Genomic DNA, 17991 nt, shown 5'->3' with positions numbered 1-17991 from the left:
CATCCCATTGTTTTCTTTCTGCCTCTTCTTCAAATTCATTCGATAGTTACAGTTCCTCTCACTGCCAATACCATAGCAACAATGCCCTATTCTAACTACTGGCTGCTTGCATCCTAGACCATCTAAGTTCCCCTTGAGGAACAAAAGCAAAGTGCGCTCAACCTGTCCACACCAAACTCCCCAAAATTGTTACAGACTGTTCCTCTTACTGTCTGTCAAGACCCTCGCCAATCTCCAATGTTCTTAAAATATCTCAATTTAAGAACCTGCCTGAACAACACCCGCAAAAGACTATTTTGACACAACCAGAGCTTCTCAAATTATATTCCCCCCAATACAACCTGACCCTGCTTTCAGATTACAGTTGCTCCCAAATTAACCTTATATAGCCAAAATAAATGTTTGTGACTCCTCTCAAGAACGATTTAACAGATTCCAGATAAGTACTCCTGACACTAAAGAGCCTAAATTATCCTGCCTATTGCCTACTCTGAATGGTTGTATTTTTCCCCATTTCCCTGGGCTTGGCACTCCTCTTCCATACTACCAGGACCATGAACCTAACAGTTTCAAATGTACACCTAAGATAGAATTTTGTCTTCTAAACTGTTTAACTTTGTTCAGGAGATTTCAAAAAGAAACCACAGACTACTCCAGCACCTTCTATTTAGTCCCACCTATTTTCTCAGAATCTGTAATCTGGTCCAGTGTCACAGGTTACACTTCCCTAGCCACTTGTCCGGGGCTCAGAATTGCATTTATTGGCACAGGCAATTAAAATGCAGTCCATATCAAAATGTGCTTTTAGTGTAACATACATTCTATAGATTTAGTTCATAGTTTAATAGTGCATTTTAAAGTGGCTAAAAATTACAATGTCCTATGCAGCTCTTATCATGCTTTTATGAGCAACCAAGTGTCCTTACATCACCTGGCTCTTTCATGTGGATGACCAGGAGCACTCAGTTCAGACCACATGTGTGCTTCCATGACAGATCACTCTCCAGCAAAGAACTGGAAGACAGACTGGAAGAGACATTTGAAAACAGATTGGCTGCAGATTTGTATCTCACATTTGTGATTTATTTTAAACACTGGTTTTGTATAATTAAATTAGCAATTTTTGTGCATATTCTAATTATGCATACTGTCACCAGATAAAAAGTGGAAGACCATGATCAGTCCCCAACTGAATTAGAATTGAGAAAGATGGACATAGAATGCTTCAGTGACAAACCCTACCACCACCTCACCTGGCCCTCCCCTGAAAACATAACAGGCACAATGGAAATGTTTTACAAGTACTTCTTTAGTTATGATTTTTGCAATTCAGTTTGGCCATTTAGAAGAAAAATTTTGGAAAAGGAGATCCTTCATTTCCTTCTGATGAGATGCTTTGAGGGGCTCAATGTGTCATCTTTGCTATGTCTGTGGTATTTTCAAATTTGCATATTGATGCTTAAGAATCCCTTTTCAGCTTATTTTTCTCTAAAGTCAACCCCTCTAGCTCATTTCTCAATCTGAATTTTTTTTATAAAATCTCTGATATATGGGACTTAGTAAATATATGTGGCTGGTGTGTTCTTTAGGGGTCTAGGGAAAGAGTTTACACTTCGTCTATTTGAATACAAAACTTCTCTCTTGAGTCTTTTTGCAGATGTTTCTTCTCTGCTCCTGGGGCTTGCTTGTACAGACTCATTCTTATTCTGGGGCTTCTCCCCAATTTACAAATGGTCCCATATTTCACTTTTGTGCTTTTTTTCTTTGTTGAGTCTTGCCCACTTTGCTTTAGCCTGCTCTCCTTGTAATTCTATAGACTAAATATTCTGATCATCTTTGTCATTCTCCTTGTGTTCTAAGAGAAGTTTAATATTAATAACATCTACATCAGCTTCCAGATTTCTTACAGTGATCTGATGGCCTTTTTCATGTCTTCCAAGTTCTACAGAAGGAAAATAATGAAAATCATGAGTTCTTTTTGCATTTTCATAAATGAAAATTTATGAACTCATAATTTAACCTTTCTTCTGCAAACTATTCGCAAGTTTCTCTGGCACACCAGCTATCAGGCAGAAGGGGGAAGTGTGCAGGGCCAGGGCTGTGTGTGGTGCAGGCAGCTGGTGAGACTCTCAAGGAGGTTTGTGTTGGAGGCTGAAGCACTGTGGGAGGATCTTCAAAGTACTGCTGACAGTAATAAACTGCCAGGTCTTCAGCCTGTACACTGCTGATGCTGAGAGTGAAATCTGTGCCAGATCCACTGCCTGTGAAGCGATCAGGGACCCCAGTATGCCGAGTGGATGCCCAGTAGACCAGCAGCTTAGGGGATTGCCCTGGTTTCTGCTGGTACCAGGCCAAGTAGTTATTGCCACTGTAATAAAGACTCTGACTGGACCTGCAGCTGATGGAGACCTTCTCTCCCGCTGACACAGCCAGGAAGGATGAAGACTGAGTCATCACAATGTCTGCACAGGCACCTGCAATCAGGAACACACAATGAACATGCTTATAGACAAAAACACAGATTGTAAAACAGTTGAAATCTGTCACTTAATATATTTTTACCATCATGTTGTCAGAGTATTATTATTGAAATATGAAATATTGAGCCTGGCAGACTCAAGTTCTTATCTACAAAGAAGTGACATTGTAAAGGTTACAATATTTTGAGTTTCTCACCCGACACCCAAAGCAGCAAGGACGTGAAAACCTGGGTTTGTGACTTCATCTTGCTCCCCCTGCTGTCTGATACAGTTCAGTTCTCACTGCAAAGGCTGGTTTATATATTCTCAGCAGCTGGGCTGGGCTGTAGGGGTCCCATGCAAAGCAGTCAGCAAATACAAAAGCAAATGCCTGTGCAGTGTCTGTAAGTGTAGCTGGTGTCAATCAACAGTCAAAAATTCTATTACAGGGAGCATGAACAATCACTGAAAAAGAATACCTTACAGCTCTCAAACACAAAATTACTAGGTGCTCTAATAGCTGACTGGTGTTAAAATTCAAGACATTTAAATAAATTGACTACTGTAGAAACATTATTAGAGCTATCTCAGATTGACTGTCCTAGGGAAATAATAGGACATGTTCAAAAACATCACAATAACAAGAAAAGAAACAGAGTAAGAAAGCATGCAATAAAAGAAAGGGAAGATGGAAGAAAAGATGAAAGGAAGAAATAGAATCCAGGCTAAATGTGTTCAATATTACTCATCTTCAAAGCCAGTCTGATACTGAAGACAGAGAGCAGGGCCTCAGATATTTGGGCTCTAGTTTCATAGATAAACAAAGGACTAAGATGGAAAGAGCATCCAAGGATTCACTCTGTGGATATCCAGGCAAATATTAATTTAAGACTGAGATCATAGGAACTTTAATCTCAAACAATGGATATCCAGCAAAAACTAACAAGTATCCTCTCCACAACTTCAGGAAATTGCAAAAGGGATTTAAATCTGCAAAAAAAAAAAAAAAAAAAAAAAAAAAAAAAGAAGAAGAAGAAGAAGAAGAAGAAGAAATATTCTACATTCTTTCAAGGAGTCTTTCCTGTAGACCAACACTGCCACGTGTTTTACTCAAGGAACATAGATGTTAGTATAATTTAGAAATTAGCAGTATTGAAGTAGATGTTCTTTTGATATCATGAAAAGGTAAATCTCTCCAGAAGGGGGCAGAGCCATCCTAATCTATGTAATGATTTTTTGGAGAATAATAGAACACTACATCAGTGATTGCTACCATCCAAAAGGTGAAAAAAAAATGTTTGGTATGAATGAAAAATCAATAGCAATAAGCAAAACCACAGAACCTGCGAGGACTTCATATTATTGAAATCTGAAAGTATATATGAGAAGTAAATTATGAAGCCAGAATCATGTGTAAAGTATAAGAGAAAAATAAATAGTTGAAATATCATGGCAAGGAGTGGAGATTCACATCTGTACTCCCAAAACTGTAGAGACAAAAGCAGGAGACCCATGATTTTGAGGCCAGCCTGCGTTACCGAGGAAATTCTAGGCCAATCTAATCTATACATGGAGACAATCTCTCAAAGTAGTATCATTAATCAATTGGTTATAAGGCAGCTCATGGCATTATCTACCCAACTCAAATTATTTATCTGATGTTAATATTTCACCATTGAGCCATAAATATTATTGGAAAATAAATATTCTCTTATTGAATATGCATAACACTCTATTTTGAATTAAATATATAACTTTATACATCTACTTTACTGGTATAAAATGTTAAATAATTTCTGATAAGCACATTCAGATTTCTTCTGTAAATCTCTAACACAACATCCTATGAGAGAGGTAGACCGTATGTGGATACAGGAAGTTCCTAATCTCAAGGTCAAGAATATGACAGACAAGGAGCTCTGTTCCTGTCAGTGTCTAATAAGTTCTCATATACCTTTGATCTCCACTAAACTTTACATTTTTCATGTGTCAGCAGCAGTGAGCTCAGAATGTGCGACATTCACAGCTGCTCTTTCAGATTGGCATAATGGAGACAGGGATCTTACAAATCCAAAGTTTCCATGGGTTTCTCACAGTATGCCATGGGAGAGTATGTGCTCTAAAGAGGTAAAAATTTCAACTTATGTATAATATAAAAAGCCCAACAGTCCTTAGTTACTTATCAAGCTTAAACAGTATGTCCTAGTGCAACTGATAATGTTGGCTCTGATTAGAAATGGACTATAAACCTGCTGGCTGAACACAATACTGAATAATATGCCTCCACCCTTTTAAACAAGAAGTCTGAAGCTGGTGGCCTTCAGCTCCTGGGACACAGCACCCTCTTCCATGGACACCACTGTGTTTTCAGGACCAGGGAATATCAGTCTGATATGCTGCAAACTATCCTGGGACAGTACAAAGCTGAACTCAGCTCTTCTGTTCCATCACTAAGAATCATTTCTTCTCTAGATAAGTGGCTATGTCTACCCAATATGTGACAAGAAATAGTAGATACAGAAAGATTTTTTAAGTAAAATTAGCAAAAAATATTGCTTTACAAAAAGCTTCTGATTAAGAATAATGGGTTTAGTTAAGAGGGTTTCAACCTGCAGAACCCATCTCCTTTTAGGTCAAATGATACTGCCACAGGGGTTGCCTAAGACCATGTGAATTATCAGATATTTACATAATGATTCATAACAATAGAAAAATTTCAGTCATGAAGTATCAATGAAAATGTTTTGGTTGGAAGTCACCATAACCTGAGGAACTATACTTAAAAAGTTTCAGCATTAAGAAGGCTGAGGACCATTGGTCTACATGAGGAACTTACTTTATATTTGTTGCCAAAGATTTTCTTTATTACTAAAAATAATATCCTATAGAAATTTAAAAAAATGAATAAAGTATATAGAGTTAATAAGCTCACATCTAACTATGAGGTCAATTCTCCTACATTATAATGTTTTAGAACGTTTGTGTTAATGGACATGTGTTTGTCTGTAATTTTGTTAGGGAGAATCCGTTAAATTTTTCAGTTAAGGTTTTTTATCTTACCTGCAAGTAATGTTTTTAAGATTAAAGCTTTGAGTTTAATATTATAAAAGATGACTTTGTCTGCATTATGTAACTTCTTCAAAAGCCTTGGGGACAATATATCTTGTGATAATAAACTGTGGATCCTCAGTTCTTATTTATAGCCACTAGAAGAATGAAACAAGTATGAGTTGGAGGACTAAGAAAACCCAGTGAAATGACCCACTCACTGTGATAGGGCCAAGTTGGCCCTGCATCAGCTTTGGGACAATCACTTTAGGTGATGTGCTTAATCCACAATGGAAGAAGCAAGAGTCATGATACCATCACAGCTACTTGACACAGTCCCAGCAAAGTTGTGCAATCAATGTGCTTCTATAACTAACTTTTTTGGGGTTTGGTTTCTTCATATTGTATTCTTAGGGACTTTCAGCATTATGGTTCATTTTATGTTTTTTCCTGAGAAAAATGATACCTGAGTCTTTTTATAAAATCCTAAAATTAAACTTATGTGACCATTATTTGGAAGTCTTCCTAATGTTCTGGAGACCATTAATCAAAGATAAGCACATAGCTTTGTGAGGCCATTATTCCAGGAATCTACTTAGGATATCTGCTCCTGAGCAAACTAAAACAGTATAGTTGGCACAAGGTAAAAAGACAATTTACAAACCCTGACAGGTCACAGGAAAATAGCTTGGACATTTAAGACATCTTTTTAATATAGGCTTAGAGGTTTCTAAAAATGAGGTTTAATGACAGAGATCCACAGGATATACATCTGAAGTAATGAAACTCAGTAATAAGACAGCTTGACTAAAATAAGTTTTTTTTGTATAGATTATGATACACATAGTAAAAAGGGTTAGTGGCTATTCATAAAAGACCAGTTCAGATTTTTTCTGTTTTCTGGAGTGCTCTTGGACTAGAATCATTGCCAGCTTAAAATCAGGCTGCCATATATTAAACATGTTTGCTTGGGGAGACACATTCTTTAGATTATTTAAATTAGAGTTACAGGGGTAATAAAATAATAAAAGCTGTTCTGTTTTATTTTCTAATTGTAACTGAACTTGTAACCCTAGACATGTAATGAAAAATCAAAAACATAATCTATACCACTTGTATAATCATTAGTCTGTCTTTTTTTTTGTGTGTGTGAAACTTGAATAAATAAAAAAGCACCTGTTTGCTAGAAGTCATATCCACCTAAGTGGCATGACTGTTACTCCATAAGCTGCAAAATTCCCCTGACCATCATCCTGGATGATTCCCTCCTCTCACTGACTCCTCATCTCCTTTGTGGACTGCCCTGTCAGCATCAGCAAAGATGCCCCACATCTCCTCTCCATCCTGTACAAAGCCCATAGAGAAGGCCCTTGGCAGCAATGTTAACAGTGTCACCAAATAACAAGAGTGATAAAACCCAAAATAAAGAGAATGATAAAATACAAAATAATAAGAATTATTAAACACAAAATCTTGTCATCAAATGAAGAGTTCAGTGTCATAACTGGGTTTCATACATTTGACTTTGTGGCTTAAACAGTCCCGAAGAAATACCTATACCATCCACGGTAGTATACTGCTCTCTGCAAACTGAAAACAAGACCCCATTGCTGAGGACAACATTTGCACAATTCATTGAATATTGAGAAGTTAATCTAGTGCCTTTACTCTGGTTCTCAGACTTCCCACAAAACAAGTCACTATAGATTCCACCTCATGGAATGGGCATTAAGACAGATTAGACAACTGTTTTTTAGTCCTATATGATTGGTGCCATGGTTTTCTTATCATATTTTGCAGGGAGGACAGTTTGTAAATTAAATGATTGGTGGTTGGGTTGGTGGATACTTTCCTCTATTGGCAGCCTGCAAAGTACATTACCATGTCATAGACATTAGAACATGGGGGAGAGAGCTCCAGTTAGGCACCATCTCAACTCTCGGTGATCAAAGGTTTGTTTATGTGTTTTACTCTGCAAAGAGACTCCAATGTTAGTTTGCAGAAAGAATGCTTACGTTTTGCAACAGCCTATGTTGTGGTGTGGAGGGTGGATTACCCTGGGACCGTTGATCAAATCTCAATTGAATGCAATCTATTCCTGCCACTCTATGTCTCACCTGGCTACAGTGATGGACAATTGAAACTCCATATCCCCCATCATTGGGAGTCCTCATTAGTGTCACCTTTGTAGATCTCAGGACATTTCCATACACTATGTTTCTATACCACCACAACATAACTCCCAGTTCCATCTGTCTTTCCACACTCTCCCCTTCACCCCATTCCCTTCACACCTTATTCCACTGCTTCCATCCTCACCTGTCCCATACCGGCCCATAAAAATCTGTTCAAGTTCCTTCCCCCAGGGAAATCCATGCATCCACCCTAGACCCATCACCTATACTTACATTCTTTGGGTCTAAACACTTCAGCTTGCTTATCATTAGTTTAGAGGCCCATAAGTACTTATACAGAAATACATACCATATTTAACTTTCTGGATCTGGTTTTACTCCATTCAGGATGATTATATTTCCAATCCTCCCCACCCCCATTTGCCAGCAAATTTCATGATGTTATTTTTCTTGAATAGCTAATGACTATTTCATTTTGTAAATGCTCAACCTTGTTTTATCCAATTTTCATTTGTTTCCATTTCCTGGCTATGATGAATAAAGCCAAAATTAACATGGTAGAGTAAGTTACCTTGCACTAGGATGGAGTGTCCTTCAAGTACATGCCCAAGAATTATACAGATTGGTGTTGAGGTAGATAGAATATTTGTTTTCTGAGGAACTGTCATATTGATTTCCAAATGGTTTTACAGTTTGCCGTCCCACCATCAATGGAGGAGTATACCCTGGCTCCACATCTTTGTTAGCATGATGTAATTGGTTGTATTGATCATAACCATTCTGTCAGGAGTAAGATGGAATCACAAAGTAGTTTTGATTTGCATTTCTGTGATGACTAAGTTTGTGGAGCATTTCTTTGTTTCTTAGCCATTTGCGATTCCTCTGTTGAGAAACTCTGTATAGCTCTGTACCCCCAATTTTTTTTTCATCGGATTACTTGGTTTTGATATCTAGCTTCTTGAGTTCTTTAGATATCTTACATATTAGCCCTCTATTGAATGTGGAGTTTGTGAAAATCCTTTCCTATTCTGTAAGCTGCCACTTTGTCTATTGATAGTGGCTATTTTTGGCTTGCCTCTATTTATATAGGATGGGTAGTTATACCTTTATAGCCGAACTTTATATAAACTCTCTTAGCATTAGCATATAAACTCTCTTATCCTTAGCATTTAAGTATATCATAGGCATCTTGTACCTGGGTTTTTACATTGGTTTTGGCTATTCTTTGGCTTGTCCCCTTTTTGATATGAGATGGACAGTTTTGTTTTTTAAACATATGAATATAATTTTTGAGTTTTTAGGACTAAACTAAGTTGGTGTGTACTTTTTCACCTATAAGCCTCTTGTGTCTTTTTCACATAGGCATGACCAACATTTTTCCCCCACGAAAATGTCTCACATTTAAAAGGATAAGGTTCTTTTCAGAGCAGTGAAGTTGGTATAATGTTCTTTTGAAATATATACACCTTATCCTTGTTCATTCAAATGCTGATGTCTCCCCCTCCAGACTCTCTGTTTTCAATCATATTACATTGTGATACTTACTCTGAGAATCCTGTCTCAACTGTGTGTAAACAGGCCAAAATAAAACAACTAGCCACTATGTTGTGCAGAGGAGCCAGAGGACAAGAAAGAGGGCAGGAGCCAGAGGGCGGGAAATGAGTGGGAGGAGAAGGGGCAAGATGGAGTTAGGAGAGAGCTGGAGGTCTTGGAGCATTGAACTAGCCCTAAGATTTCACAAAAAGCAAGTATAATGTGGTAAATCTAAATGTTAAGAAACTATGAGGGCTTGGAAGTTTAGGAGGGAGTAACTATTGCCTAGCATTGTGTTCTAGGTTAACTAAAGAAATCCCAGTGTCTGTGTGCTGATTTGGGTATACAGCTGTTTAGGATTAACGATAAGCTTTACCAGAATATATACCAAGAGTAAATATTAATAGTCACTTATGACAGAGGTCCTAGAATCAGACCACGTGATAATATTTCCAGACTAAGAGCTCATGAGCACATTTTTTGTCTTTAGGGTTGATGATGACTTTCAGACCATCAGTCCTCACCTTTTCCTTTGCGTTGAAAGAAAATTAGCAAAAACTATTGCTTTACTAAAGGATGCTGATTAACAATATCGGGTTTAATTAAGAGGTATTCAAACTGTTGGTCCCAACCACTTGGTTAGGATTAATACATTGATAAGTATGTAGTATCCTTCCTATCTATAATGATTAGATTTGGTTTGTAGTCTCATTTGTTAGATATTAAAAACTAAACAGCATTTCTCTGTTTAGTTTTTGTTGAACTTGATTTTTTAAACACCCACACTTTATTTAGAGTTATTAAATGCTTCTATCTCCTTTCCAAGCTCTGTACACAGGCTAGGAGGAAAAGAAGTGGGAACTGGGAGCAGAGGTCTCTCCTACTTCCCTCTGTGTAGGGTTAAGGGATCCTTTTGTGGGCAATATCAATATCAGTTGTCCATAAATACAGAAGTCCAGGTAACCAGAAAAATCAGCAAATAGCAAATGCAGGAGCAGGATGAACCAGCAGCAAGCAGTCCTTCCCCAAGCAGCCTCATCTTCTTCCTCTGGGCTGTCATATATATACTGCAAATAGTCCTCAAAATTCAACTAATTCCAGCTGGCAAAGACCACGCTCTGCATGAGACACTTAACAGATGCGGGTAAACTAAAACCTCCTTGGAATTTTAACAAAATATCTTTACATATCATAAAACAAAACATCCACAATAAGTTTTTGCTTCAATGATGTATCTATTGGTGAGAGCAGGCGTTAAAATCTACTACTACCAATGTGTAAAGGTCAGTATGTGTTTTAAGCTATAGTAGCATTTATTTTATAAAGTTGGGTGGCCTTGTGTTTCAGGCATAGAATTTTAAAATTGGAATGATATTTTGGTGGGTTTGTACGTTGATACGTATGTAGTATCCTTCCCATCTCTAATGAATAGATTCTGTTTGACGTCTAATTTGTTTCATATTAAAAATATCTACTATCTCTCTGTAAATAAAATTATATGTGTATATTTATATATATTGTTGTGTATAATCTGGGCAGGAGTGAGATTATGTATATCCTGTATTTTCAAGAGCATAGTTGACATCGATAGATTGGAGTTTCCATTACAAACATTCTGTAGGGCTGGATTTGTACATAGATTTTATTTAATATGTCTTCATCATGGAATTCCTATTTTCTCAATCTATGGTGATTAAAAAGTTTGCTGTGTATAGTAGTATGGCCTGGCATCTCTTGTCTCTTAGATTCTGCAGTATATCTGCTTAGTTTTTCATATTGTTTCCTCATACTGTATACGTGATGCATATATTATTATCAGCAGAGGGAAATTTTTCCCCACGGTCAAGTGTATTTGATGATCTGTATGGTTCTTGCCCCTTAACATACATCTTCTTTCAATTACAAAAAATTTTCTTCTATGACATTGTTGAAAACATTTTCTTAGTCTTTGAGATGAGTGTCTTCTCTTTCCTTTATAACTCTTATTCTTAGATTTGGTCTTTTCAGAGTGTCCTTTATTTCCTAGATATTTCATATTAGTAATCTTATATATTTAACATTTTTATTTACTGCTGTATCTATTTCTTCTCTCATATCTTCAACACCTAAGATTCAGTCTTCTATCCCTTGTATTCTGCTCATGAAGCAAAGCAACACGTGAGGAGTAGAAGAGGATGGTTTGTGGATGCTACTCACGTTGTGGCAGGGGAAGCGAGGCTCTACTAGTATTAGGTTGCAGCACTGGGAACATTATTTGGAAATAGTTTTCATTTTAATTCCTAAATTTTTCATTTACAGCATTCCAGCTGTTTGGGGTTTTATTGATTTTATTTCTAATTTCAGGTCTGGAACTGTTTTATTCATTACCTTAAAATGTTTCTGTCTTCCATGATTTTTTTTGACAAATGTATCTAGATACTTCTTAAGGAACTTTATTATATTCATAAAAAGCTCTTTTAAGGTTTTTATCTTTTGTTTCAGCTATGATCGGATATTCAGGGCCTGCTCTGGTAGGATAGCTGAGCTCTAGTGGAGACATACTGCCCTGGCTGTTATTGATTGTGTCTTTACACTGGCATCTTGGCATCTGCATGTGGGATGATTAAAAGACTAAGTGCTGGTTTCTGGACTTTTCTTTCTTGAAATGGTATTTTGGTCTTTGGTTATTATTTCGTCTCTGGATTTTCAAAGAGTGTATTCACACTGCTCTACCTGTTCTGATCCATTCAGCTGGTGTGTTCACAGGGAATGGCTACAGGCATTGTAGGCTGTGTTACTTGGATCATTTGGGATAAAAAGTTTGAAGAAAAGGGGTTTGTAATTTTGGGAGATCAGGTTAAAGAGCAATCCATGTTCTCAGCTACCGACTTGAGGGTGAAACTGTGGGGAATGGATGTCAGGAGCAGTAGGAGAAGTGTGGGTCTGCCTTTATTTTACTTAATGTTCTGGATGGAGCAACTCTTGGGTTAGCAGGGGTGGTGCCTTCTGGAGTTGGGATTTCACAAAAAACAATAGTGAGGAGTAGGAGAGGATGTTTTGTGGACTCTACAGGAGGAGTAGGAGGGGAGGGTCCAGCTGATACCATGTTGCAGCACTAGGAACAAGATCTGGGAACTGGTCTGGGTAAACAGTGAAGAAAATGTCTGCTGAGAGCCTACCTGGATTTCTGGCGGATAGACTTTTATATATAAAGCCATATAGATTAAATAATTTTATCTTCATATATATATCTTAGTTTTTAATTCATATGTCATACATTACACCTGGATCTTAATTTTCCCCTGTTCATGCCATCCATTTTCCTCCCCTATTTCCATTCTGCCCCAGATCCACTTATCCTCCTTTTCCTTCAGTAAATCGCTGGCTTCCCAGGAATACTAACAGAACTGTGCATAACAAGTTATGGTAAGACTAGGCACAAACTCTTATATCAAGATTAGAGAAGGCAACATATGAAGATAGACCTAACAGAATCACACCAGATTTCAAAACAGAAACTATGAAAGCCAGAAGGGCCTGGACAGAAATCATGCAGTCCTTAAGGGACCAGAGATGCTAACCCAGACTACTATACCCAGCAAATCTTTCAATCAACATAGACAGAGAATTCAAAATATTCCATGACAAAACCAAATTTAAACAATATCTACATAGTAACCCAGCTCTACAGAAGTTACTAGAAGGGAAACTCCAAACCAAAGAAAACAACTACATCTAAGGAAACAGAGGAAATAGATAACTACACAACAACAACAACAACAACAAAAAAAGAATACAAGCAATGAAACTCAGCAACACTATCAACCCCACAACAAAAGAAAGTAACAATTGTTGGTCACTAGTATCTATCAACATCAATGGACTCAACTTCCCAATAGAAAGACACAGACGAACAGAATGGTTGGGGAAACAGGATCCAACATTCTGTTGCATCTAAGAAACACACCTATGCAACAAAGATAAACACTACCTCAGAATAAAGGGCCAGAAAAATGTTTTTCAAGCAAATGGTTCCAGAAAACAAGCTGGAGTAGCCATCCTAATATCTTATAAAATAGACTTTCAACCAACGTTAATCAAAAAAGATAAGGAGGGCCACGATATTCTCATCAAAGGAAAAATCCACCAAGAGGACATCACAATTTTGAATATATATGCCCCAAATACAAGAAGACATACATTTGTAAATGAAACATTATTAAAGCTTAAATCACACATTGATCCTAATACCTTAATAGTGGGAGACTTCAACACCCAACTCTCACCAAAGGACAGATCAATTAGACAGAAAACAAATGGAGAAATAAAAGCAATTACAGAGTGCCTAAATCAAATGGAACTAATAGATGTCTACAGATCTTTTCACCCAAACTCAAAAGCATATAACTTCTTTTCAGCTCTGCATGGAACCTTCTCCAAAATAGACCATATGGTTGGTCACAAAGCAAGCCTCAACAGATACAAAAAGATTGAAATGATCCCTTGTATTTTATCTGACGACCATGGACTAAAGCTGGACCTCAACAACAACAGAAACAACAAAAAAACCGACATGCACATAGAAACTGAACAACTTGTTACTCAATGACAGCTGGGTTAAGGAAGAAATAAAGAAAGAAATTAAAGACTTCCTAGAATTCAATGAAAATGAAGGCACAGCATACCCAAATTTATGGGACACATTGAAAACAGAGCTCAGAGAAAAATTTATAGCACTAAGTGCCTTAAAGAAGAAATCTGTAACATCACATACAAGTAACTTAATGGCCAAACTGAAAACCCTGAAAATAAAGAAGCAGATACATCCAAGAGGAGCAGATGGCTGGAAATAATTAAACTCAGGGCTGAAAGCAATCAATTAGAAACAAATAAAACTATTCAAAGAATCAATGGGAAAAGAAGCTGGTTCTTTGAGAAAATCAACAAGACAGACAAACACTTAGCCAAACTAACTAAAAAGTAGAGAGACTCTATCCAAATCAGCAAAATCAGAAATGAAAAGGGGGACACAACTATAGACAGTGAGGAAATCCAAACAATCATTAGGTTATACTACAAAAGCCTATACACCACACAATTTGAAAATCTAAATGAAATAGAAATTTTTCTTGATAAATTCCATCTACCAACATTAAGTCAAGATTAGGTAGAAAGACTGTATAGCCCTATATCACCCGAGGAAACTGAAGCAGTCACTAACAGTCTCCCCTCCAAAAAAAGCCCAGGGACAGATGGTTTCAGCACAGAATTCTACCAGACCTTCAAAGAAGTGCTAAAACCAATTCTCCTCAAACTATTACACAAAATAGAAACAGAAGGAACATTACCAAACTCATTCTATGAACTGACAGTCACCCTGATACCTAAACCACACAAAGACAAAACAAAAAAAGAGCACTTCATACCTATATATCTCACGAACATTGACACAAAAATACTCAATAAAATACTTGCAAACCAAATCGAGGAACACATCAAAGATATCATCCACCATGACCAAGTAGGCTTCATCCCAGGCATACAAGGGTGTTTTAACATATAGAAATCCATCAACGTAATCCACCACATAAACAAACTGAAAGAGAAAATACACATGATCATCTCCTTACATGCCGAAAAAGCATTTGACAAAGTCCAATACCCATTCATGTTTAAAGTCTTGGACAGATCAGGGATACAAGGCACATATCTAAATATAGTAAAGGCAATATACAGTAAGCCTATAGCCAACATCAAGCTGAACAGAGAGAAACTTAAATCAATGCCACTGAAATCAGGGACAAGACAAGGCTGCCTACTCTCTCCATACCTCTTCAACATAGTCCTTGAAGTCCTAGCCAGAACAACAAGACAAGGAGATCAAGGGGATACAAATTGGAATGGAAGAGGTCAAAGTGTCACTATTTCCAGGTGATATGATACTATACATGAGCAACCCCAAAATTTCAACCAGAGAACTCCTTCAGCTGATAAACACCTTCAGCAAAGTGGCAGGATACAAAATAAACTAAAAAAAAAAAAATGAGAAGCCCTCCTGTATACCAAAGACAAAAGGACTGAGAAAGAAATTAGGGAAACAACACCCTTCACAATAGCCACTAATAACATAAAGGACCTTGGGGTGACACTAACCAAGCAAGTGAAAAACCTGTTTGAGAAAAACTTCAATCTCTGAAGGAAAATTTGAAGAAGATATCAGAAGATGGAAAGATCTCCCGTGCTCATGGATTGGTAGGATTACCATTGTTAAAATGACCATCCTGCCAAAAGCAATCTGTAGATTCAATGCAATTCCCATCAAAATAACAACTCAATTCTTTACAGACCTTGAAAAATCATTCTCAGCTTCATATGGAGAAACAAAAAACCCAGAATCTCCAAAACAATCCTGTACAACAACAGATCATCTGGAAGTATCTCCATACCCCATCTCAAGCTGTACTACAGAACAATAATAATAAAATCTGCATGGTATTGGCATAGAAACAGAAAGGAGGATCAATGGAACTGCATAGAAGACCCAGAAATAAACCCACACACATATGAATACTCGATTTTTGACAAAGAAGCCAAAACCATTCAATGGAAAAAAGTATCTTCAACAAATGGTGCTGGTCCAACTGGATGTCTACATGCAGAAAAACGAAAATAGATCCATATTTATCACTCTACACAAAACCAAAGTCTAAGTGGATCAAAGACCTCAACATAAAACCAGATACTCTAAATCTGTTAGAAGAAAAGTGGGGAACTCCTTTCTATAGACCAACACTGCCATGAGATTTCATTCAAGAAATACAAATGCTTGTGTAATTTAGAAATCAGCAGTATTGAAACAGCATTAAGATGGGTTTCTGACATTATGAACAGGCATGTTTCTCCAGAAGGGGGCACAGCCATCCTAATCTCTATAGACAACAATAGAACACTATATCAACGATTGTTGGCATGCAAAGTGTGTAAAAATATTTGCCTAAGAATAAAAAAAATTAATAATGATAAAAGAAACCTCAGAAGCTGCCAGGAGCTATTATTATTGAACTCTGAATGTATTTATAAGAAGTAAATTATAAAGCCAGAATCATGTGTAAAGTATAATAGAAAAATAAATAGATGAGATATCATGGCAAGGAGTGGAGGTTCACATCTGTACTACCAGAACTGGGGAGACAAAAGCAGGAGACTCATGAGTTTGAGGACATCCAGCCTAATGTAACAACTTCCATGCCAATCTAATCTATACCTTGAGACAATGTCTCAAAAATGTGTATCATTAATCACCTGGTTACAAGGCAGATCCTGATATTATATACCAATGCAAATTATTTATCTGATATTAATGTTTTTGTTATTAATATTTGCTATTGATATATATTTTTATTTTAATTTTTATTAGTTACAATTTATTCACCATGTATCCCCCCTGTAGCTACCTCCCTTTTCCCCTCTCAATCCCATCCTCTCCCCCTTTTCCACTCAGTCCACTGATAGGAATGTCCTCCTCCCCTTCCTTCTGTTCCTAGTCTATCTCATGAAGAGTGGCTGCATTGTCTTCCTCTGTGTCCTGGTAAGGCTGCTGTCCCCATAGCAGAAGGTGATTTAAGAGCAGACCAATCAGTTCATGTCAGAGACAGTCCCTGTTCCCATTACTATGGTACCCACTTGGACACGGAAGTGCCACGGGATACATCTGAGCAGAGGTTCTAGGTTATCTCCATGAGTGGTCCTTGGTCAGAATATCAGTCTCAGAAAAGACACCTGTGCCCAGTTTATTTGGTTCTGATGCTCTCCTTGTGTAGCTCCTATCCTCTCCAGGTCTTACTCTTTCCCACTTCTTTTATAATGTTCCCTGCACTCTGCCCAAAGGTTGGCCATAAGTCTCAGCATCTACTTTGATGCCTTGCAGGTAAAGCCTCTCAGAGGCCCCCTGTGGTAGGCTCCTATCATATTCCCTGTTTTCTCCATCTTCTGATGTCTGTCCTCTTTGCCCTTCTGAAAATGATTGAACATCTTACCCAGAGTCCTCCTTCTTGTTTAGTTTCTTAAGGTGTACAGCTTTTAGAATGTGTGTCCTGTATTTTATGTCTAATATCTACTTATGAGCGAGTATATACCCTTTGTGTCTTTCTGCTTCTGGATACCTCACTCAGCATGACCTTTTCCAGTTCCCACCATTGACCTGCAAATTTCATGATTTCCTTGTGTGTTTTTTTTCTCAGTAATATTCCATTGTGTAGATGTACCACAATTTCTGTATCCATTCCTCAGTTGAGGAGCATCTGGGTTGTTTCTAGGTTGTTTGCTAATAAAGCTGCTACAAACACAGTTTAGCAAATGCCCTTGTTGTGTACTTGAGCATCTTTTGGATATATGCCTAGGAGTGGTATAGCTGGATCTTCATGGATCTGGATCTACATTTTTCTACATGTAGATATCCAGTTAGATCAGCATCATTTGTTGGAGATGCTATCTTTTTTTCCATGATATGGTTTTGGCATCTTTGCCAAAGATCAGGTGTCCATAAGTATATGGGTTTCCTTCAGGGTCTTCTATTTGATTCCATTGATCCACCGTTCTGTTTCTATGCCAGTACCACGCTGTTTTGAGTATTGTTGCTCTATAGTACTGCTTACGATCAGGGATGGGGATGCCTCCAGAATATCTTTTATTGTAGGAGATTGTTTAACAATTCTGGGTTTCTTGTTATTCCATATGAAGTTGAGAATTTTTCTTTCAAGTTATGTAAAGAATTGTGTTGGTATTTTGATGGGAAAAATATTAAATCTGTAGATTGCTTTTGGTAAGATGGCCATTTT

At 37.4% G+C, this 17991-nt stretch overlaps 1 gene segment (V, D, J or C); it reads right to left on the bottom strand.

Moving 5' to 3' along the window:
* Window positions 1–2015: 2015 nt before the first annotated feature.
* Window positions 2016–2741, bottom strand: LOC110544238 (immunoglobulin kappa variable 4-1-like). The segment is given in 2 exon segments: window positions 2016–2474; window positions 2677–2741. Coding segments are annotated over 2 exon segments (489 nt in total).
* Between the last annotated feature and the right edge of the window lie 15250 nt (window positions 2742–17991).

This window comes from Meriones unguiculatus, chromosome 5, assembly GCF_030254825.1.
Source record: "Meriones unguiculatus strain TT.TT164.6M chromosome 5, Bangor_MerUng_6.1, whole genome shotgun sequence".
Lineage (NCBI taxonomy): Eukaryota > Metazoa > Chordata > Mammalia > Rodentia > Muridae > Meriones > Meriones unguiculatus.
The sequence above is the reverse complement of the archived record's forward strand: the minus strand, read 5'-3'. Positions and strand labels throughout refer to the sequence as shown.